Here is a 23,705-nt window from a genome sequence, read left to right on the forward strand (position 1 = left end):
ACTATGGAGGTCTGCAGCCAGCACGCTAGTATGTAGTACATAATGGTCTCTCTGAGATGGCGCGCCAGGACGTGATGCCAAACCCCAACGCTCAGTAGAGAAGACATTCGTCGTGAAGGTTGTTCTTGAGGGGTGGAGGCTTTGCCCTGAGTCAGGTCTAAGACAGCACACAATTATTATACATCACTGCTTATCCACCATGCAGGCAATGAAAGTGAAAAGCAACACAAGAATTACGTGTTTTGCCTCCTGAAGAACACGGTCAGAGGTTGGTAGCAGGCATTTCATGCATTTCCTCATGTAGCATAAAGAACGGCTGCATTACACCTACTATCCAATTGCCCCTCAACACCTGCTCTTTTAATATAGATTTGTGGGGAAAGAGAAGCGTTTCTGCACCTGTGCGAATCTACCTATCCGGCCTCCTGTAAAGAGCCATCAGGTACAGCCTCTGCCCCGTTCCCCTGTTCGAGGGACATGGTGTGCCGGAAGCTCCATCCTTTTGGAGAAGCGCATCAGGAGCAGTGAGAGAGCATGAGTGAAAATGCAAGGGAGTGCATTTATTAACCATGCTATAACAATGGATGTTGGTCTGGTTTTGGTGGACGTGGTTGGAGGAGGGGGGCATTTTATCCTTGAACCCAGGTGGCCGACCCAGTTTTGGATTACTGGGATGACTATAATGTCTTGATTTACTATTGCCCTATAGATAGAGAGTAACAACCACAAGGAGATGACACAAAAGGGTTTATTCTCTAAAGCGGGAAGTTGGAAGGAGCTTTGTGGTTTCAGCTCTCTGAATTCACTATGCATTGCAAAGGGCCATATTTCTGGTAAATTCCTCTGCGAGGAGGGCGGTGCGGGCCCTGCATAACACATAGGTCATTTAGTCAGGTGCCTTTCGAGAAATCCTTTTGAGATTTAAATATGATTCACACAGTGTAAACCAAGCTATTCATGGACCTGAACTCACTGGGGTAGGGCCTTCATTCTGTAAATATAAGTCCCTGGGTTGAAAATGCAGTTCTCCGGCCAACACCCTCCTCAGTGCAAATAAATCCCATTATCTAGCTATGTGGTCGGCGGAATTAAATTAGGGTTTGGATCCAGGGGCAGAGTAACATGTTGCGGTTGGTCCTTCTTCAGTGTAGCAATTTGCATAGAGTGGATTTTCCGTGTGTTTTTACTGCCAGTCCTGGGTTATGTAGGTATGAGAATACAACAAACAAACAAATAGAAGCCGCACATTTGGAGGTTGTGCCTTTACATGACAATAATACCCACTGCACAGTCATTTTTTTTTTACTGTAATGGATTTTGTGTTGATTGCAATTTAGGCTTCAAAAAATCATACATAAATTGTAATTTTTGGACTTCTATTCAACCTATTAGTGAATTTACCAATAACCATACCTGGGAACTTGTGGGCTGCAGCTATCCAGAGCCTACCCTTGCGGGATGCGGCCATGACTGTCCACTGATGTTGGTGGGCATTCCCGGTGACATCGGGGAAAACACCCCCGTTTAAAGGGCAAATGGGCAAGAAGTGGGGCGTGTCAAGACCTGCTCCCGCGACCCGGAGGATTCAGGTGTTGACCCAGAGAAGTGGAAAAGATGTGCTTCCTGGGCCAAACCTGGAGAGTTCCCAGGTATGCTAATAACTTCATAATTAACTGTAACCATAGAAACAAAATAAAACAAACGTAATTCCTCTTACTGTTGAATGTAACGTTTGCCCCATAATTCATATTTTTTTAGGGAACACTTTCCATGTGACACAATATCAGGAACTAACGTGTCGTTACATCTTAAAGGTTTCTTTACTTTCTTCTATACATTTAAACCTTCATTGGTGAGAATGAAATCACAAATCTGTTAAGGGATATTCACTGAACATACTGGAGAGCTCAATAAATGTTCAGTCCAAGTGTAACTGTGCCTTTAAATTGTACTAATGCCTCTAGGAATGTCCCAAGCGGTGGAAAGCCAATAAAAGACAGGCAAAGAGAGCTATCAGTCCCTGCAGTGACCTATACAATGCAGCTGGTCTAGTTTATTGCCCGAGGATCAGCGAAAGTCATAAAGTATGACTGGCTGTTTATTTACAGGGAAGGGGAAGATATATGAGCAGCATGAGATATTGTTTGATGCTCTAAATACCATGCGATATGCAGCAAACAGAAATAAAACAGACTCAGACGGTGTTCTTTTTACTTACGTCACTAATTTCTTGATAGCGGGATCTATTCACTAAAGGAAGAGTTGGAAGGAGGATTGTGATTTCATCTCCTTGACGTCACCATTCCTTTAGAAGGGCCAACCCCAGCGAGCTCCTGTTGCGGATCACCTAATGAACTATGCATTATACAGGGCCAGCTAGGACCACCTTATTGCAAAAAAAGTTGCCAGTATTGACTGTTCTTTATGAATAGGGAAGTGAAGTCATGAAAAGCTCAACTCAAACCTGAAAATTCTCCCTTTAGTGAATAAACCCCACTAATTTAAGGGGAAATGTTAAGTGCTGAAATTGTACTTCCTGGGTGGTAAGCTCTAGTGTAAAGAACCCTACCATGACATTTCAGCGAAACTAAACAAAGCAAAAGATCAGCAAATATTATGTAACAGAACCTGAGGCATAAATATCGGGTACTCCGTCACACTACATGGCCGCATATTGCTTAGGCCAGTACTACTTCAAAGTACCTCAATGTTGGCGAGTCCTATCTAACTTAACATGGCTATGTGACAAAATCTCCACTATTTATGGCTCAGATTTTAGGGCATGCTTCCCTTTCTGTGTTTTTAGTGTTACGTTCCACATTAAACTCGGTAGGAACTTGCGGCTTCTCCAAGGTCTTCTCTACTAAACTAGGAGGTAGGATGGCAGTGCATTTTCTGTTGGAACCAGCGTGGACTCGTGGAATGGAGGCATCCACACATTAGAGGAACATCTCTTTCCGCTTAATGGCCTCCTAAGCCAAAGGTCAGCCCGAACAAGCATTCTTTATCTTGTTGTTTCCTGCTTATTATCACCAGGAGCTGGAGGGAAACTGCCATACCCGCTCTCGCCTTTGTTTCTCTCTCTTATTCCTGTAACTCAAATAAACCTCTTATTTCTGGAACTCTGACATACTGCGTCTAGCAACTTGGCTGAGCTATTTTTGCAGGAGATAGTCAAATTTTCCATAGCTTTACTCTTGTGATTCAATTGCTTTGTATGTACATATAATATGCATGTACGTTTTATATAACAGCCGCTCCCAGTGAATTGACGTTTTCCTTTAACCCTTACGTCATTCCTCATGATACCAGTTTTGATCTTTCTAGAAACCACACTTGATCCCAAAAGGCATTGTTACTTTCACTGTTAAAGGGAATCTATCAACTTAACAGTGTTCATTAGTGTTTAGCCACACATGAACAATACATTTAGTGGTCTGTTTTCTAAACGGAGAGTTTTCCCCAGTGTCAAGGACTGAGCTTACCCAATATAATGTAATCAATGTTTAAAAGGAGTCTATATACTATACTGGGCCAGCCATGCACTTGCTGTAGGAGAAGCTCACTTAGGTAGGCCCTTTATAATGTATAGTTAAGTCAAGGGAGCAGAAACACAACTCTCCCTTTAGTGAATAAACTCCTATAATAATAATACCGTATTTGCTTGATTATAAGACGACCCCCCAAAATCTGAATATTAATTTATGACAAAAAGAAAAAGCCTGAATATAAGACGACCCTATAGGAAAAAAGTTTTACCAGCAAATGTTAATTCATCTAAACTATGTGAACAATTGTTTGTTAATAAAAGCTATGGTTGAGAAAAATACCGTATTGGCCCGAATATAGGCCGCACTTTTTTCCCCCACTTTAAGTCTTTAAAGTGGGGGTGCGGCCTATATTCGGGGTCTAGCGCCAGGCAGGCAGCGGGGTTAGGATACAGATCCCCCGCAGAGGTGCATTTTAACCCCCCCCGACTTACCAGAGCAGACTCCCGGGTGTCTTGCAGGGCCGGCGGAAGACATCTACGCAATACGCGTATACAACTTCCGGTGCCGGCACTTCCGCTGAGTGTCGGCACCGGGAGTTGTATACACGATGTGCATAGATGTCCCCCTCTGGCCCCGTAAGACACCCGGGAGTCTACTCTGGTAAGTCGGGGGGGGGGGAGGACAGAGTGGCAGCATATCGAGGGGGAGGACAGAGTGGCAGCATATCGAGGGGGGGGACAGAGTGGCAGCATATCGAGGGGGGGACACAGAGTGGCAGCATATCTTGGGGGGAGGAGAGGACAGAGTGTCAGCATATCTCGGGGAGGGAGGACAGTGGTAGCATATCTCGGGGGGGGGACAGAGTGGCAGCATGTTTTTGGTGCTTGTTTAAAGAAAAAAACTTTTTCTTTAAAAAAGCACCAAACGTTTAGGGTGCGGCCTATATACGGGGGCGGCCTATATCCGAGCCAATACGGTATTTTGTTTTTGTTTTTATTTCCTTTTTTCAACCTGCCCCCCCCCAGTTATGCACATCTACCCCCAGGCTTGCCACTCTGCCCCAGAAATGCCTTATACCCTCTAAATGCCACTGTGCCCCATGATATCCCTTTTAACCCTCTATATGCCACTGTGCCCCATGATATGCCTTTTGACCCCCCTATGTGCCACTCTGCCTCCAGAATTGCCTTATACCCCTATATGCCACTCTGGCATTTAGGGGGTTAAAGGCATATTATGGGGCAGAGTGGCATATAGGGAGGTGTAAGGCATTTCAGGAGGCAGAGTGGCGCATAGAGGGTTAAAAGGCATTTCTGGAGGCAGAGTGGCATTAAGGGGGTTAAAAGGCATTTCACAGAGCACTCTGCCTCCAGAAATGCATTATGCCCCCCCCCCATTTAACACTCCCTCCCCCTCCCTCCTCCAAACTTACCGGTGCTTCTGATTCCCCGGTGCTTAGTCCGGGCAGCGTGTAGAGCGGAAGTTGTCTACGTGAATCCGTAGAGCTCTACACGCTGCCCGGACTAAGCACCGGGGACTCAGAAGCTCCGGTAAGTTGGGGGGGGGGGGATAACACAGGAGGATCCAGGTCCCCTGTATCTGAGTCCCCGGTGCTTAGTCCAGGCAGCGTGTAGAGCTCTAACTGGTAAGTTGGCAGGGGGCATAACACAGGAGGATCCAGGTCCCCTGCATCTGAGTCCCCAGTGCTTAGTCTGGGCAGCGTGTAGAGCTCTACGCGAATCGCATAGAGCTCTACACGCTGCCCGGACTAAGCACCGGGGACTCAGAAGCTCAGAAGCACCGGTAAGTTTGGGGGAGGGGCATAACACAGGAGGAAGATCCAGGTCCCCTGCATCGCTGCGGGCGATCTGGATCTTAGTCTCATAGTCAGACCTATTTGAGGTCTGATTATAAGACGACCCCGATTATAAGACGAGGGGTATTTTTCAAAAACCTTTTGGAAAAAACCTTGTCTTATAATCGGGCAAAAAATACGGTAATAATAAATACACGAACAAGGATACCACATCAATACCCCTTGAACGCATCACTATTCTAGTTCCACTTTCACAGTTTTTGATAAACTAACGTGAAATAAAATCATTTCCATTCCAAGATTGTTCATGATGTTACGACAGTTTGAATTCATTTATAATGGACCTTTAAGTTGATGCTTTTATAGACAAGGTCCACTACATGCAAGCGAAACATTGACAACCGGGGTGCTGTTTGCATCAAGGAGCGGATTCCTTTCTAACACAAAATGATTCATTAGTTGGGGCAAGTGCCTGACCCATACATGTAACTTAAAACTGTGTTTATAATAAGTCATAAACCAATGTTGGCTATAGACCGTGACGCCAGGGGATTTGTTTTACACCAAAAGTATTCTGCAATCCGAAAAGTTATATAGAATGTGAGAATCCTGATAAATTATTCTAATATACAGTGTGAAAAGATGAATTTAAAGGTCTACATGTTTCTAGACATTTTACTTGATATTTTACTAGATATGTGGAACAGCCTCCTGGCAGAAGTGGTAGCCGATATGACACGCCAATGACAATCCTTAATCTAAGATGAGACCATCAATGTATTTAAGTTTGAGTCCTTAAACAAGGATAAATGGGCAAACTAAATTGGTGGAATGATTCTACTCTGCTGTCAAATTCTGTTTCTATATGAAAATAAACTTGATATTTACATGTTCTTTAACCAGAAGGGAGAGCAACAACAATGGCTTACAGTAAACTCTTGTTAGCGGTACAATGCATTATTTTACATATGCAAATACATATTTGCTAATGTTTCATGACTTTCCATGTAAAAAATGCTGCAGATCTTGCATGATTTATCTAATCTGTTAATTTTGTATCTGTATAAACATCAAGTACACTTACCTTCCGCAGCCCTGTTGTGTACACGTGCGCTACAAACACACAACTCCATGTATCACACTCCATGTATCAACTTGAAGACCGCCTTGAAGGTCCATGCAATACGGACTTCAGCTTCTTGGAGACAAACTCCCAACATTCTCAGTATCTTAACAGGGGATCTGGAGCACCTAATGTGGTTACAATTACATTTTCTAACTATGGAAAAAATATTCAACTGGTGCCATTTACTTTGTTTTCCGGCGTTCCAACAGATCAGACGTTGGCTCTGGGTATATAAATTCCTCATGCCGGTTTTGGAAAAGTCACATAATGCTATCCTGCCTTGTAATACTTAAAGAGGATTAACACAATGTTGCCAAGGACCATATGATCACCAGTAATTGGATCTACTTTTTCTCCTGTAGTTTTAAAACATGGTTTAACGGCTGTGAATAGCAGTGTGTTAAATACCAAACACGCAGCACAGAGATTAAATTACAATATCGTATAGATTTAGTAAAGAATTATATTTCTTTTTTGATGCAGCATTTAAATTAGATGGAAAATATTTTAGTGGAGCCTGTGGCATGGTAGAAAGATTAAGCAAACTATGCTCAAAACATTAAAAAAAAGTCTCCATCTGGTGTATTTGGTATAATAAAGCACATCCCCTTTAGTATGTATTTTAAGCTACAGAACCTACTCATTTTTTACTTTTTTTTTTTTTACTCAGTTTATTTTTTTTTTACTGATTTTCTAAAACCAGGAAAAAAAACCTCAAACCAGCTTAACATTGGTCAAAACTGCCATTGGTGTTTATTCATTAAATAAAAGGTTTTAAAGGCAGAGCAGCTCATCCGCAATCAGCCGTTCCATCAAGAAGGACCGGGCTGTGCAGACTGCATGAGAAATATACAGAAATTTCTCGATAATCTTGTAATTTATATAAACATGAATTATGCCCAGCGCCACACTTCTCATAGGATGAGTTTGATGGGATTGGCCAACGCCAGAAACGTTGAACAGAACAGCTTTGCAGTTATAGACCTCCTAGGCTTAAAAATTTGCCAACAGTTGGATCTTAGGTCCAATTTTACGTAATATGTAAAAATACATTGCTGATGCAGTGAGATAATTGTCCAAATGAATAAAAAGGTAAGACACAATAAATATAGCAATATAGCATCTTTTTGACAGACCTTGAGGACAGGTGCCAGACACTGGCTTCCTATTTGATCCATAAGGAGGATGCTATGGAAGAATCTACTCAAGTCTTGGATTGTGCATATCAGGGGAAATTCTTTGGAAATATTGTAGGACGGAGAGTACATACACATAGCTACTAAACTGACCTACATGACCCCCATGTGCACCTTAGGTTGGGTAAACGTCTTGATTTGTTTGGAAGATGTCATTCCCTTTTTTTAAAATGCAAATGGACCACGAGAACTAATAATTCCTGACCATACACATGACATAAAATAATCAGACCTTTTCCAACACAAACCTGGATCTAGTAAATTCAATGCAGTCATTTGTGAAATGGGGAATTTACCTAATCAGCCCCCATCATTAACTAGAATGATGGAACGGATGTAAAACAGTCACACACACACAGGCTGGTTACACACTTAGCAGATCCATGCAGAATGTCACACAGCTCACGGATCGTTACGTTTTTGTTACATCTGGAGAAGCGCTCGTTCACTTAAAGAAGCAAAACATACACAAACAAGGCAGTTCTAGAAAAAAGGAGGAAGTCGCCTTTACTTGTGTGCAAGACAAACAGAATTGAGAAATCTCAACATTCCTGGTGAATGTAAACATACAAAACATAAAAGGAAGAAAATAAAATAAACATGCGCAGATGCAAGCATTGTTGGATTTTTAATTACCATTGGAAATGTTACCACATTAATCACACAATGTAACAAGTGGAAAGTGTTAATTACAGAATGAAATAAGAAGCACATGCCAGTTAGCTTAGACGTTCTATTCAAACTCTTTAGTTGTTTAAAAAGAAAAAAAAAAATAGGAAAGTTTCACATAACACTTAAGGTCCACTCCATGCGTATTTTACGGCCAAGGTAGGATGCTAGAAACATGAATCTGCATGTAATACTGCAGGGAATAAAGTGAGGATATAGCAGCTGAATTTATTATACAACACGTGTCAAACCCTGCCCCCGTGGAGCATAATATGCCTGAGTATTAGGATTTCTCAAAAAAAAAAAAAAAAAAAAATGTTAGAAAATGTATGAGAACAAGCCGTCTGGCTTGTACAACCCTTAGAGGCTTACTAACAGACCCAGTAGATCGTGGGGGGATTACATATTAAAGTCTCAAGACACAGACTTGTATCATGCTTTACTAGGTCTCCAACAGTCCACGTGGACCATTCAAGTCATTGAGTTTCATTGCTGTGAAAGTTTAAAAACTAGACAGCAGGGCGTTGTGTCCAAGCCTTTATTATCAGAATGGGATACTTTCCATATCAAATGGTATGTCGCTGTATACTCGACATTCTCAGCCCATATCCCCAACGATCCTTCCAGAAAGGAAACATTCCATATCATAATATGGAAACACAAACTGTTCCAGGCTGTACAGCGGCTCTACATTTGCTATAATGTAACGGGAGGGTATGAGTGTCCTCTCTCATAAGTACAGAACGATACACTTATAATATATAAGCAAACGGTGGCCTTGAGTCTTCAGATAATCAGGGTTCATTCCCCATAAGGCACGTTAGGTGTTTTTTGTTGAAGATTTCAGTTGCGTGTAGCTGCTATTCCCACCCACAGCCCCTATAACACCAATGGCTTAGAATAGAGGGACACCTAGATCATTTGGGATGGAAATCTAGTGTTAAGTGCGCTGGTGTTATTCCCCTTCCACGCTGTAAAGTGAAAAAGGAAGCGCTCTAAAAAGTTATGCATATAAATAATTGTTTCTATAAAACATGCATTAAAAGCTCCAGCTAGCACCACCATGTGTGGTAGCGATACACTGGAGTGGTCTGAGACACAAAAAATAAAAGCAGATTATTGCGAAATGTAAATATTCAAAAAAAAAAAAAAAAAAAAAGAGGTCAATGCAAAAAAAAATAAAAAATAATAATATATATGTATATATAAAGGTTGGTTACTAAAATAAATAAAAATTAAAGCATTAAATAGAATTGTGCTCATACCCAATAACGGTTTGCCTCGAACTCTGCACTTGAAATAAGATGTAAACACAGTGCTACCGTTAGTCTCTACCGCCGCCGACCAAACTCATTAAGTAGCTGATAATTGTGTCATCTCCCGGTTAACAGCTGAGCCATCATTCCAAGTCACATCAAACTGTTAACGAGTAAGTCACCTTTACACTTTAATATTATACTCTTTTAACCCATTCATTTACCGGCATGCATGTAAACAACTTCTAGAAACCAAGGGAGGAGAGGGTAGCCAGCATTTCTACATCCACCTGCGATATTTCACTTTTCCATGTTTTATCAGTTTCCCGTATGCCTCCACTTGCAGTAACGTACGATCCATGATTTAGCGCCCCTCTGACACTGCCAAACAACCTTTCCTTGAGCAAGCAGAATGTGAAGGAACGCTGCCCAGATGTTAAAAGAAACAAAATGTGCTGCGCTCAGTACTGGAATGATACTCCATGATAAAATATGAATTTATTACTAGAAAAAAAAATGCTAAAGAAGGCACAAAATAGAATAGTTGCTCAAGTAGAAGTTTTGTAAACAGAGGATCTGTTAAATCCAGATATAAGAGTATAAAAAGGCAACAAAGTGTTACATGTGTTAATCAGAGTCTGATTGGAAGTATGCACCGTAATAATATACGTCGCGTGAACGTGATACTTAGCATTCCAGAACACAGGTACAACGGTAGTGTAGGGAAAGATAATATAATTTAAATACAAATGTGCTATGCTGGAACTATATGGAACGGACGTACAGTTCCATGTTTCTGCATCACAGTATGCCAAAAGATATTTGTACGACTATTCGTGTACCAACGCCAATTATTGGCAACAGATTGTTTCTTTTGCAGGGGTGGATACGGCCCCAAGTTCAATAAACCATCCCCTAAATGGGGAGAATAAGTTCAGAGTCCCCACGGACGTCCTAAGCCGCATCGTATTTGTGAAGAGCTTCCTCCAGTTTTTGTGTCACCTTCTGAAAGAAACCGATCTGTTGCTGTAAGAAATGCTGCATTTGCGACTTGAAGTCCCTCACTCGGATTTTGTGAAAGTGATGTATTTCCGCCAGGGTGGCGTAGGAAATAACGTTACAGCGTTCCTGGATGTCGCTAGCTTTCTGAAGCTCCATCTTGCCTTCTTCCACGTGCTTCTTACTCTCTCGGACTTTGGTGAGCGCCCCTGAAACGAAGCCAAAGAGGATGATCCTTTAATAATACAGCACATAGAATAAAGCAAGCTAGGCATTTTATTCCCCAGACCAGTTTATTTAAGAATATAACAGCTTTTTCTACCTCAACGACCAGTTCAGGGTCATAACACTGAACTCCAGACCCCAAGGGGCCACAAACAAACAAGGATTTAGGCAAATGCTTCCTTTGCTATTTAATCAGTTCCAAGCGTTTTTGATTCCAGATATTGCGGTCTGGTTACAAAACATAAAGCGGGCCTTCTAATATTTACCTGGAAATTCCAAGTATAAATAGAAATCACAGGCATACGGAGGGTTTCCAAAAAACAAGACTAATATTTTGAGTTTGTCCCTCGACATAAAACGGCGAGCCAGACGCGTCCACAACGTGAATATACGTTAAAGGAGATGAAGGGTTATACGACAGCAACTCAAGCGTATATTTCCATGCTTCTCCCATCAACATCAGACGGATCACTCCCAAAACTGAAGCGAACAACCGACCCCAGATACACACACCTGCCTCTCCTGGGGGACAGTAACTCAGATCAGGCAAAGGATATACAACCGTTATGATTAAATGCCATTAAATGATTAAATGTATTCTCACATTTTTATGTTATGCTCCGATACAATCTATTGCAGCATAGATTAAAACTGGATTATAGATTTCTCTCTCTGCTAAATCGCCAACCGTGCATTAAATCATTAGCATTGAAACGAACGCCATAAAGACCATCTAAAGTGTTGCTTCACTTAACGCTGAACTGCGCGGCGATGGGGTCAGATTCACCATGAGTAAGCAGGGCCGTGTCCAAGAGGATATGAATAACTATGACGACTGCTGGTCTGTTAACATGGAATTTGCACTTCAGCAAAAAAAAAGGAAGCACCACAACCACAAAATCGTTTGATTTTTGTGTTAATCAGCACCAGCATAATAAAAACACAATACACAAATATGGTGTACATACAATGGGCTGGGGAGACGCACATAGATGAAACTTATAACCACCGAAAGACAATCATTCATATTTCTTTAATGGATGCATAATCGTAGCCTGTGGGCACGCGGGGTAAGACGGGGCATTGTAAGTCCCGCAGTAACACAAGAAAGCTGCGTTCATTCTGTATAATCAAACAAATGTAGTACTGGACATGTCTGAAGATATGTCACTCCCCCCAAATAGTGTTAGATAAAGCTATGTAATGATGTATACACACCTAAGTAACCAAAATATACATTTAGGAAAACCCCTTACGCATACAGCTCCAGGAGAAACATAAGTTTATGTTCTCGGAATTCAGTTACTTCAAGGACTTCAGGACAAAAAATTCCTGGTTAGTTAAGATAAAAATAACACCTTACGTTTAAAAGAAATCTCTCCAAAGCAGTAACGGAATTAAGAAACCAATAGCCCAAGTTATATAGGAAGCCTTAATAAATGACTTCAGTAATTTTAAAAGACGTGTGGGGGGGGGGTTGTCGCTTGCCCCTCTATGTTGGGTCTTTATCTACATGGGACAGCACCTTGGACAGAACGCAAGTCTGCAGTGATCTGGTCATACATATACATATATATATATATATATATATATATTACCGTATTTGCTCGATTATAAGACGACCCTGATTATAAAACGACCCCCCAAAATCTGATTATTAACTTAGGAAAAAAAAGAAAAAGCCTGAATATAAGACGACCCCAAAGGAAAAAAGTTTTACCAGTAAATGTTAATTCATGTAAACTATTTTTTTTAATAAAAGCTATGATTGAGAAAAATATTTTTTTTGTTTTTATTTCTTGTATTTTCCAACCTGTCCCCCAGTTACACACATCTGCCCCCAGGCTTGCCACTCCAATATGGCTATGTGGCCCATGATATGCCTTTTAACCCTCTATATGCCAATGTGCCCCATGGTATGCTTTTTGACCCCCTATGTGCCACTCTGCCTCCAGAAATGCCTTATTCCCCTATATCCCATTCTGGCATTTAGGGGGTTAAAATGCATATTATGGGGCAGAGTGGCATATAGGGAGGTATAAGGCATTCCAGGAAGCAGAGTGGCATTAAGGGAGTTAAAAGGCATTGTATAGAGCACTCTGCCTCCAGAAATGCCTTATACCCCTATATGCCACTCTGGCATTTAGGGGGTTAAAAGGCATATTATGGGGCAGAGTGGCATATAGGGAGGTATAAGGCATTTCAGGAGGCAGAGTGCTCTATTAAATGCCCCCTTAACGCCACTCCAGAAATGTCCTATGCCCCCATTTAACACACACACACCCTATACCCCCATTTAACACACACACATACTCTCTCTCTCCCCCCCTCTCTCACCCCCCTTCCCCCTCTCAGCCCTCTCTTACCGGTGCGTCCAGCCGGGGCAGCAGGTTGACGTCGCCTTCCGCTGCAGCCGGAAGGAGGTGGAGTTGGCAGCGGGGGTTTGTATGCGTCCGTTGCGTATACTTTCCCCGGCTGTCAGAGATCAGAGTTCCCCGCACCGGTGCAGGGAACTCTGATCTCTGACAGTCGGGGAAGGTCTACGCGACGGACGCAGACAACCCCCGCTGCTAGCCACACCTCCTTCCGGCTGCAGCGGACGTTGTCAACGCGGATCGCGTAGACGTCAACCCGCTGCACTGGCAATAAAGCAAGAAGCACCGGTAAGTGTGTGTATGATGGGGGGGTGAGACTGGAGGATCCAGGTCCCCTGCAGCGGTGCGGGGGATCTGGATCTTAGTCTCCTAATCAGACCTCTATTTGAGGTCTGATTAGAAGACGACCCCGATTAGAAGACGAGGGGTATTTTTCAGAGCATTTGCTCTAAAAAAAAAACCTCGTCTTATAATCGAGCAAATACGGTATGTAAGACACACTGGTATAGATGAATGGAAACAATCTTTCCAGCTACTGATTATGGGTTTAAGACCGAACTTGGGAAACTGCGATCCCTATGGTGACCTACTACATACGAGGCCAAGTAGAACTGTTGAGACATTCTATTATAGGTGTCCATGTGTGGCAAACAACTTTTTCACATACACAATACTATAAACTCATAATTAAAAAAAAAATAGAAGTTCCGCGGTAAGTGGAGAAATGACAATATAGCCATAAAACGTAACCGACTATCGAGGATGAACGATATACCGGGATATCTAGAGAATCTGCAGTGCTTTGTGTCTGCCGAGGACTGGGTTAGAAGCATTGGTTTAAAATACAAACTGATTTCTGTATGAAGCGGGAAAACGTAAATTTATCATCTCGTGTTCTTTGCTTGGGGTGACAGCACTGTATAACCCGGCAGCCACCGGCGGTGTGTTTGTCACGGCTGCTACAGCCACAATAAAGCACAGGCATCATTACCAGGTGTCGGCCAAATACTAAGGCAGCTGTGTTTGCCGTAAACAGAGTGGATCGGCTCTTCTGTAATTATTTATTTCCTGTACAATTTCAACAGTCATTAGACCCGCTACGCTGCCATCTTTAGAATCAGTGTGGGGCGTGGATGCTAGGCTGAACTTCTATTAGTCTAATGGAATCTGGTGTCAAGGATAGTATATACTCACCCCCACCCCCAAATGGATCCAATATGAATCATGAAAAATGATCAAAGACAATTAAATGGTTAAAGAAGAACACCAAGATTCCTCCACATTCCCACATCCCAGCAACTGAACCCCAAGCAAACCGCTCCACATCTGCAAACGGTATCCAGACTGCACCAGGAGATCTCCATATTCATCTAGAAGTTTTGTATAGTATTTTTCTGCTTCTGTGCAAAGTTAACCCTTTGGCCCTTGGTTTCCAGTATGGGCATTCTCTTACAGTTTTCATTTGGTACAGTTTGTCACATCCGTCTTCTCTTATATCTTTATTTTCTATTTTCTGCTCCACTAACCCCTTATCTCCTATATCTGCCCTCTTACCGCACCCTGTCCACTCCAATGGTATATTTAACAGTCTCTCTTACAGCCCTCATTATCCTGCCCTCCCTCCTGTCTTACGATATAGAGACCGCTTATCCCCGGATCTATTCACACCTTAATCTCTTAACCAGTCGAGAGCACCGGCCCTTGGTGTCCCTGCCCTACCCGCTGGTAGTCCAAACCTTCCCATTCTGTCTTTTCTCTACCTTTCTTTTACGTCCGCGGACATCTCTCATATTCCTGGCCCCTACACATCCATCTACAGCACTCTCGCCATGTTTCTCTTGACCCCATTCCCTCTACATTGTAAACGTGCGAGCAGTGCCCTCGTTACCTAATGTTTCACTTTGTCTGCCAGTTCTAGTTCTGTCAGACCCTTTGAATGTACATACATACATACATATTTAAGCGCTGTGTACACTGGCACCATATAAACCAAAGGCAATCATTACAGGTATGTTTGCTTCAGGGTTCAAGAAACCACCAGGTTGCCATGGTGACCAGAAATCCCTTCCTGGCACCCAGGGTTTTCAGGAGAAGTAGTAGCACTGACCAGGGCCGCCATGGGGACAATTTAGTTTATTATCTTATATTTTAACATGTTTACTTATTTATCAATTCGTAAACAGATCATTTGACAAATAGTTAATGTTTTGATCAATAGTTTGAGTTTATTTTCTATTACATATATTTTATGCAATATCCATTAATCATCTCTAGAATAATAGAGACTTGGCGACCCCTGGTTTCCTTGCATTCATATTGTATGGAAGCACAGAAACCGGAAGTTTAAGATTGCTACAGACCAAAAAAAAGTCTCCTTTTTCAAGTAACATCACGAAAGCCAATAAAATACATTTCCATTTCACCTCAGGCTCTACTTCATCGCATGCAACGTGTAAGGAAATAAGTGTGTGCTGTGTGGTTTCACAGGCCGATTTCAGCACGCAGTTTAATGGCGGTGGGAGGATGTACACGAATACTGGTGAATATCTCTTCAGCATCAACTCTTCTTCTCAGTACCTGCTGTTCTTTCTGTCCATACATCCCAAAAATGCAGCATGTTTTATATAAATGTTATGTATGTGTTTTTAATGGTTTGGGGCATATACACAGTTTCAGGGTAAGCGGTGCTTGGGATTCTTGTAACCCAGGGATCTATTCACTAAATAGGGCAATGGAAAAAGTTTGCGTTCACTATGCATTATAAAGGGGGCCATTCCTGGCCTAGTTTAATCAATAAGAAGATTTCCAAGTGCTCTTACTGCTTTAACTATGCAGGGGCAGCTAAGCGCTACTTGGAGCAGAAACATACGGAGGCTGGGCCTTAGTGCAGTATAATGTATATAACTCAGTGCAGTATAATGTATAATGTATATTGTATAGAATATAACTCTCCTGCCAACCCTGCCTATAGTTACTAAGCCCTGAAAGTACTTGTAATGCTAGAAGCACGGAGGGCACACCAGGCTGTCCAATCTTGTGTGTGATCTGTTCTCAAGGGCCAACTCTTAACCCAGGACATCCTATATATGCCATTGGTTCTATAAGTTATGCTGTTTGTAACATACCTGGTATGCTGGGGTCACATGGCTCCCCGCTGTATACACAGAATGCGGATGTCTAATACATATTTCTTACTGTAATCTGTAAACACCAAGGGTGCACAAAAACTTTGACAAAAACCTGTATTCATCTACAAATGTTTCCCAGCACTGAAGTTAATATACGTGGCAGCTGGGAATATCTATTTCTATATTATTTATACACCCGAGTAGGAGTTGAAAACAAGGTCACTGAGAACAGCAAAAGCTGTTAAACAGGTAGCTCAGTCATTTAGACAGACGGCGAGGAGCAGTCAGAGGTCTCTAATAAATATTATTGCGCTCTCACATTGTAAAAGCCAGGGGCCAATACACGGCTATAAACAAACCTACCACATAAACGTTTCATTCCTTCCCTGCGTGCCAATTGCCCTAAACACATACCCCGTGTGAGGATTTGGGAGCAGTTTAATGACGTTCTGCATCCTTTATCCGTCACGCTAGACATTTCTCACTGCCGTCTATCGCTCCATACAGACGAGGAAAGTGCAGAATCATTGCAAGCAGTGAGCTGTAATTACCGGGACCCGAGGGGACGTCTATCATTGCAGTCCTCTAACAATCATCATCCACACCTTAGAAAGTGTGAAATCTACTAATAGTTGTAGCAACATTTACAGGACCAGAACCCGGATATTAGATGGAAGACGAGGTCAGACTGAAAACTATGAAAGGCTTCTCTGTGATGGAATGCAGGAATAAGGCCGCTCAAGTCACTATTCAGAGGGGAAAAAGGCAACTGCCAAGGACTTTGTGACAAGATGCCCTTCTGATTTGGCAACAATGTGTTTTCAGTGTGATCATAAACAGTACAATTGCAATATTATTCCACACACAATACATTTAGCTTCTCTGTATACATGAAGTGCCCCCCGTGTTGCATTTCTAAGGAGATCGCTCACCTTCCCCTCCCCAACGCCGGAATAAACAGAAAGTGGGAACCTTCAAAACATGTTTTATCACAGCACCCATGAGTACATATATTCTATTCAGAAAAGAAGAAAAAAATACTTCTCTCACAATAACAACTCTTACTCCAGAGCGTCTCAAACTGAAACTGCAGCTCCAATTCTCCAAGGAGGAATCTTCTATTTATACAGCGCCGGCAATTCACGCAGCACTTCTTACAGTCCGTACATTCAAAGGGAATGACAACGCTAGAACGAACAGACCAAGACGAGCCGATACATTGCACTTTATAGATTTTCAGTGATTTTTATATTTATAGTGCAAAGTGTGAAAATATGTCCAATTACCCTAGAAATAAACCCAACTGGTTGCCATGGTAAGACCACCACCTTTCAAACTTTGCTCCAAAATCCCTTTTTCTACAGAATACCCACAATATGCAAATTTAAAATATCGTTCCATATGGTTGACCTTGATACTTAATCTTTAACATATATTGAAATCTGCCACCAACATGGACACATTAGCTTTCTGAACAGTAGCTCTCCTCTAATAGACACATCACAGCGGACACTGGCGAGAGAGAAAGCCCACGAGGCTCTCCAATAGTTTCAATAACCAACATACGTATCAAGAGCTAAATGTACACATGAACCAGCTAATCGCGCCTCCTCCCATAAATGGCTTATCATGGATATTTTCCATACATTTACCTATATACATATATCAAAAGTACCTTCTCGCCCCTGGTATTCCTCAACCACGGGCCCTGGGGGTTTGAGGGTCCTGCATGGTATCTGTTCCTATCTATATAAATAAATGTAATGCTGTCCCTGGAATCTGATGGAGCCACTCTCCCAGCCCTGAGCGATGGGTAGATATATCTCTATCTATCGGCTTTACTGAGACAAACACTGCTTGTTTTACGTAAAGAGTTAGTATGACTATCCTTGCGCCTGACCGGTCCCCCTTATGGGATCAAAATCCAATTTTTTTTTTTTTTCTTTGACCACAAACACAATAAAACCCCTGGTGTGTTAATCCTGCAGACTAACGACCAAACGCTTACATCATAATAAAACACCACTGTTGCAGAACAGTAAATTATGCAAGACCATAACCGTAAAATAATCTGATTCTGATTACACTAAAGACTGCAGAATAACCGGGTGCTTCATAGAAAAAGTGTGACTTTTACACAGCGCTCATCAGACGCGGCAATAAACTTCTTACAATAATCAATGCTGCTCTTCCCACACGCCGACATGGGGCATAATTAAGACTTTCACACATATCTCATATCATTTTGGGTAATCTACACATTATTTACATGGAACAATAGAAGAATTTTAAACTGTTCTACAGAAGAATAACCTCTAATTTCTAAGATGTTAGGTATGCATTAAGAAGGTACAGTTATAGAAGACTGAATATTAAATGAGCCTATAAGCACTTAAATATGCATTCTTCGAAAAAAGGAAAGAAAACCCATAAGAGGAAGCTGCAGCCCCTGTAACAACCAGTGGCAGGAAAGGGACCCCTTTGAAATTATTTGTAGCACATTAGGCAGAGGGGTTTAAACAGGACCCCTGCCCGGGGTGTTTGCCGAGCCAGCACCGGAGCTAACGGAGGGATGTATATGGATGCAGTGTGGGGGCAGAGGGGCAAACATATATACGGAAGGCTACTGCAGCACCCTCCCCATGCATTTGCAAGCGGGACCCCAGAAAAATGTATATAACGGCTGGAAGGCAACTTTAAAATGACTAGTGCAAAGTTTGAAAAGTTGTCACACTGCCACGGTAACCAGTGGCTCCTGCTGACTGGCCCATTCCATTGGTTGCTATGGTTATAAGACTACTTTTGAATCACTTTACAAATAACCTCCATAAAGGGCGGAATTTGTTATATTGTGATGTGCTGATCCATCATCTGGCAATGAAATGATTACGGCGTATGCACGGGACGAGGTTTATTCAGTGGCTGCATGCAATGTGGCTTAATACAAAAAAAGGTAACAATTACGATCTCCTTTGAGCCATTTATTTTTATTAAAGATTATTGCTTAATAAACGCAAGACATTTAGCAAAACCATTTACAATAAGAAAAGCCGGGTAAGGCAGGGGCGAGAGCCTCAGGAGCCCGACCTGGTCCTACTCACGCTTTCATTGGGACCTTAAAGTCAATGTGAGTTTATTGCTGTAACAGGGGTATTAACCAGCGAAGGGGGGGGTGGAGATAAAAGTTACCCCAGCAGGACCAGACCCACTCCACAATATGTATAAAGAGATATGCCGGTAAGCGGATTTACCAAATAACCAATAGATTGGCTCAACAAACGTAACCATCCCTTCGGCTCGTATGATAGTAAGAGCAATTCTCAACCAAAAACCACTTATTGAGATGTTCCTCCCTAATCATAACAAAACACTGAACCCTGTCTGCGCTATTAAAAAAAATAATAATAATCCAGCTATCTGGACAGTCCTGTTAAACGTCACCAACTGTGTTTTCACAATTCGGCCATAGTAGTATAACTAAAACAGACGATTCTCCATAGGCCAAACTCCTGTCCCCCCCCATACAAATTGAATATCTCTGTATGCATGAGTTACCACATCACTTTAAATTGTACATTCTGTTTAAGTGACATTAGGGGTAGACCCTTCATGAGCTTAAGGATGTACAGTTTGCGCAATAGACTCTGTGCTAAACAGGCCAGTAAGAAAGGATGACTTATACCGGTCACAGTATATCAGTGTATTTCTGACACTCATCACGCCCTATTCTCTGTACGTTTGGGGCAGATACCCAGCACTGCATTTCTAAAGAAAGCTGCGGGTCACGCTTTAAATGTCTCGCTCTATATGTCTAAGACGTCACTTGGGACATCAAGATGTAAACTCACCAATACGGAAACTGAAAATCAAAACCACCAACAGTGAATTTAAAAATAGCCCCGTCTTCATATAGCACGGTCTCAAGCGGTTGGGTTTATACCAATTACCAGTAACTGCTTTTTAAAGAACTAGCTCCAAACCTACATTTTTAGTGCACTTTTCATAATATATGTATATTTTGTTTAGCACTTGGGCACTCCCCTGCCGTACATATTGGTGCCCGCGCCCGCTATTCAGGTTTTCTTTTTAAAAGATGGAAATCTTCAGAACAGAACCCTACTATTTGCTACAACTTCAAAACATTGAACCACGTATTGTGTTTTAACTTGTGAACATCCTATCCCTAATCAAGCCTTATCGCTAAGCCAAAAAGAAAGACATTTGGCAGTCAACATTCTCACGGACCGCTACCAGTGCCCACATTCACCAAAACCCACAGAAATAGCACAGTCACTGGGCAAACCTGGCATAATTTCCATCAAAGGCATGAGAAACAAAATATTAAGTCATGTGACTCCATGAGGGGTAAGTAGCACTGTTACAAAACTTTGAGAGGAGGCTGGTGAGTCAAAGTACAGATCGACTTCCCATAACAAGAAAAAAAAAAATATTATAAGTCATAAAATATTGAGCCTGTATATACCGTAGCTGTGAAAACCATATAGGCCAATGATATACATTGCGTTCTACAGGCCACCAGTAGTACCTGGACACCGAGATAAGGAGTGTGAAAGAGCAGAAGAAAAAACATTAAATATGAGCAGAAATAAGTTTCTTCGTTAAAACGTAGACTGTGTAGTAAAGTTAAGCGGTTATTCGAGCAAGGCATTCAAATTCTTGAGGAACGCAAAAAGGCCACCGGGAAGGGAGAGTGTCCTGTATGCCCAAAGCCTTTCAAAAATGTTCAAAGTGATGAAGAAGGGAAGCTCTAAGCCTAGCAATGACTTAATCGCAAGCGTTTGGATCGCAGGGCATCTGTCCACAGCTTCCCCAGCCTAATTTTAGCCATAAACCATGCGAAACTATTTTCCAGCGTTCACCTCCGCCTCCCAGCCAGCACGCTATGTGTATGTATGTGCATGCAATGAAACGGCAGGAGGCAAAACGACGTTGAAAAATTATCACGGAAGATAAAACCTTTTACCATTTTAGGTTCTGTAGCTCATACTGAAATATCCTAATACGCAGGTAACAACGATGATTGCAGGTATCTTTATAGGATGGCCATCAACTCACTTCCTGGAGGCTTCCAACGCCTCCAAAAGGTCTTAAGATGATTTTAAAGGCATTACACCCATGGCCTACTTTTGATATTTTAAAAGCAGCCTCATAATTATTGTTCTTATCTAAATGACTCACTGCTCTGTCCAGTAAGAAGCTATAAGTCATGTCTTAAAAGGGACTTTTACAGTTAAATACAGAGTGATGAAGCAATATAACCAGCTACAACTGTGAGAGGAACATGTGGCATATTTTCACTGCTGTAAGAAGAGTTAAAATGAATGATGCATCAGAGACCAGCCTAGCAGACAAGACCTGATGTTCTGAACACACACTGCCTGCTAAACACATTTACTTTCCCTTTAACCCCCCCCCCCCTCCAGAAAACTCAGTTACCTCTCTGGACATGGATGATGTCTGGGAAGTTAGCCAGGTGGCCCTGGTAGACTGCCAGCAGGTCCATAATGGGATCCAGATCCTGACGTGGCTGCTCAGCAAACATTTCTCCAATGGCATCATAAGCCTCTCCAGTGAAGGCCATGGCCCGATTGAGTCCAGCTGAGAAGGCTTGCTGGTCTATCTCAAAAGCCTGTCCCAAACCCTTGAAGGCCATACCAACCTTCTGGTACTCCTTCTTGAACCCAGAGGCTTGCTTACGGGCAAATTCCCCAGCTGTCTGGTTCAGATGGAGGACCCCTTCATCCATCCTCTTGGCGAACGACTTGAAAGAGTCCAGTTTGGCTTCCACATCATGAGGGTCCAGAACAACTGCCCCTGGGGGGGTGCTGAGGGTCAGAAAGAAGTTGGCTCCCACCATCTCGTCCTTCTCGCACTTTCTCTTGCCCTGTTTCCAAGCCTTCTCGTCCGTGCAGGTCAGGAAGTGCTGGAAGGCGTCACACCGGGACAGCACCGGGTGGCTGCACATATGGTCCATCCACCACACCAAGCCCTTCCTGCGCTTGGAGATGAAGTCCTCCTCGAAACGCCCGGTCGCCTGCTTTTCTGGGATGCGGGGCACCGAAATCACCGGGAACTTCTCCAGCAGGCGGGCGTATAGCCAGTCGAAGTGCTTGTACCGGCGGTAGACCTGCAGGCCGGTGTGGTTGGGCAGCAGGCGGTAGGAGATGTAGCTCTTCATGCCCTTGAACTTGGTCTGCTTGGTGGGCTCGTCAATGGTGCAGCCGAACGGGTAGGGGTTCTCCTGCCACTCGGGACCGTGAGGGCCCTGTACCACGCACAGCTTGTCCCCATCCCGGACAAAACCGGCCGCCTCCCCCAGCACAAACGCTTCACCGCCGGTTTTCACGAAGGCAGAGAATCTGTTGAGGTTGCGGCTGACCGTGGCCGAGCCCTTGCCCGCCTGAGAGGAGGCCAATGACGCGCTGGTGGCGTAGGAACCCGGGGGCAGCTCGGAGCGAGTGGACATTCGGTACCTGGAGCTGCCGGCGCCGTCGTAGTCATGGAAACCGCCATAGTATCCAGGAGTCGGGACCCCTCCGGGCTCATCGGCCGCCGTCGAGCTGCTGTCGTCCCATTCATCATCCCAGTCGTCGTCGCTGGGCTGGCTGGTCTGGTAGCTGAGTGAGGTCGGTCGGGGCTGTAGGGCACCCCCGGGGTAAGAGAAGCCCAGCGGGGGTGCAGCAGAGCTCTGCTGGAAGGTGTCCGCTCCCCGGTAAGGCTGGCCGTGGGACTGAGTCTCGTAGCCTCCAGTGGGGAGGTTGGCGTAGCGGTTATCCACGGGAGGAGGGGGCGGAGGAGGGGGGCTGTTAGGCTCAGTGTGGATCACTTCCACGTAGGAGGCCGGGAAAAGACCTCTTTCCCCCCGGCTGTTGACTCCTTCCAGCCAGCCCTCGATGTCCTGCTCGCTGCACAGAGTCAGCTGCTCGGCCTCCCGCAGGGACACCTCCCCCGGGTTCTCCGCTCGGAAGTCATAGAGGGCGCGGGCCCTCAGAGCCATAGTGAGCGCGGGGAGAGCAGACACCCCAGACAGGCTCTAGGCGAAGCCGCTATGGCACGGATCATCTAATGGTAGCGGCTAGTTCCGATCCTGCGAAAGGACCGTGTGACGTCATCTGGTCATGTGACCTCCCGTGGTCACATGGTGCTGAGGAGCGTTTCAAACTTTGATACGTGTACCCCCCCTAGGGGCATCTGTGCTGCGTGTGTGAGTGGTACTTTAATACAGAAAGAGCCCCTTCCTCGCCGCCCCTGGTCTACCACCCTCTTCTCCTGTGATTCCCCAACTAGTCCCATCTGGACTATCCTCCTGTTTCTGCCCCTCACTCTCCCAGTCTCACAGTTCTGGTCATGCCTGTCATAAATACCTGTCCTTCTTTATGGACCACTATTTAATCTGTGACTCT

The 23,705-nt window shown here is 43.5% G+C and overlaps 1 protein-coding gene across 1 annotated transcript; it reads right to left on the minus strand.

Moving 5' to 3' along the window:
* Positions 1-10,022: 10,022 nt before the first annotated feature.
* Positions 10,023-23,405, minus strand: SNX18 (sorting nexin 18). The gene is made up of 2 exons (XM_053448060.1): positions 21,739-23,405; positions 10,023-10,762 (listed from the first exon to the last, which is right to left on the minus strand). The coding sequence occupies exons 1-2, from the start codon at positions 23,297-23,299 to the stop codon at positions 10,509-10,511; spliced, it is 1,815 nt and encodes a 604-aa protein (XP_053304035.1). The 5' UTR covers positions 23,300-23,405; the 3' UTR covers positions 10,023-10,508.
* Positions 23,406-23,705: the final 300 nt, after the last annotated feature.

This window comes from Spea bombifrons, chromosome 1, assembly GCF_027358695.1.
Source record: "Spea bombifrons isolate aSpeBom1 chromosome 1, aSpeBom1.2.pri, whole genome shotgun sequence".
NCBI lineage: Eukaryota > Metazoa > Chordata > Amphibia > Anura > Pelobatidae > Spea > Spea bombifrons.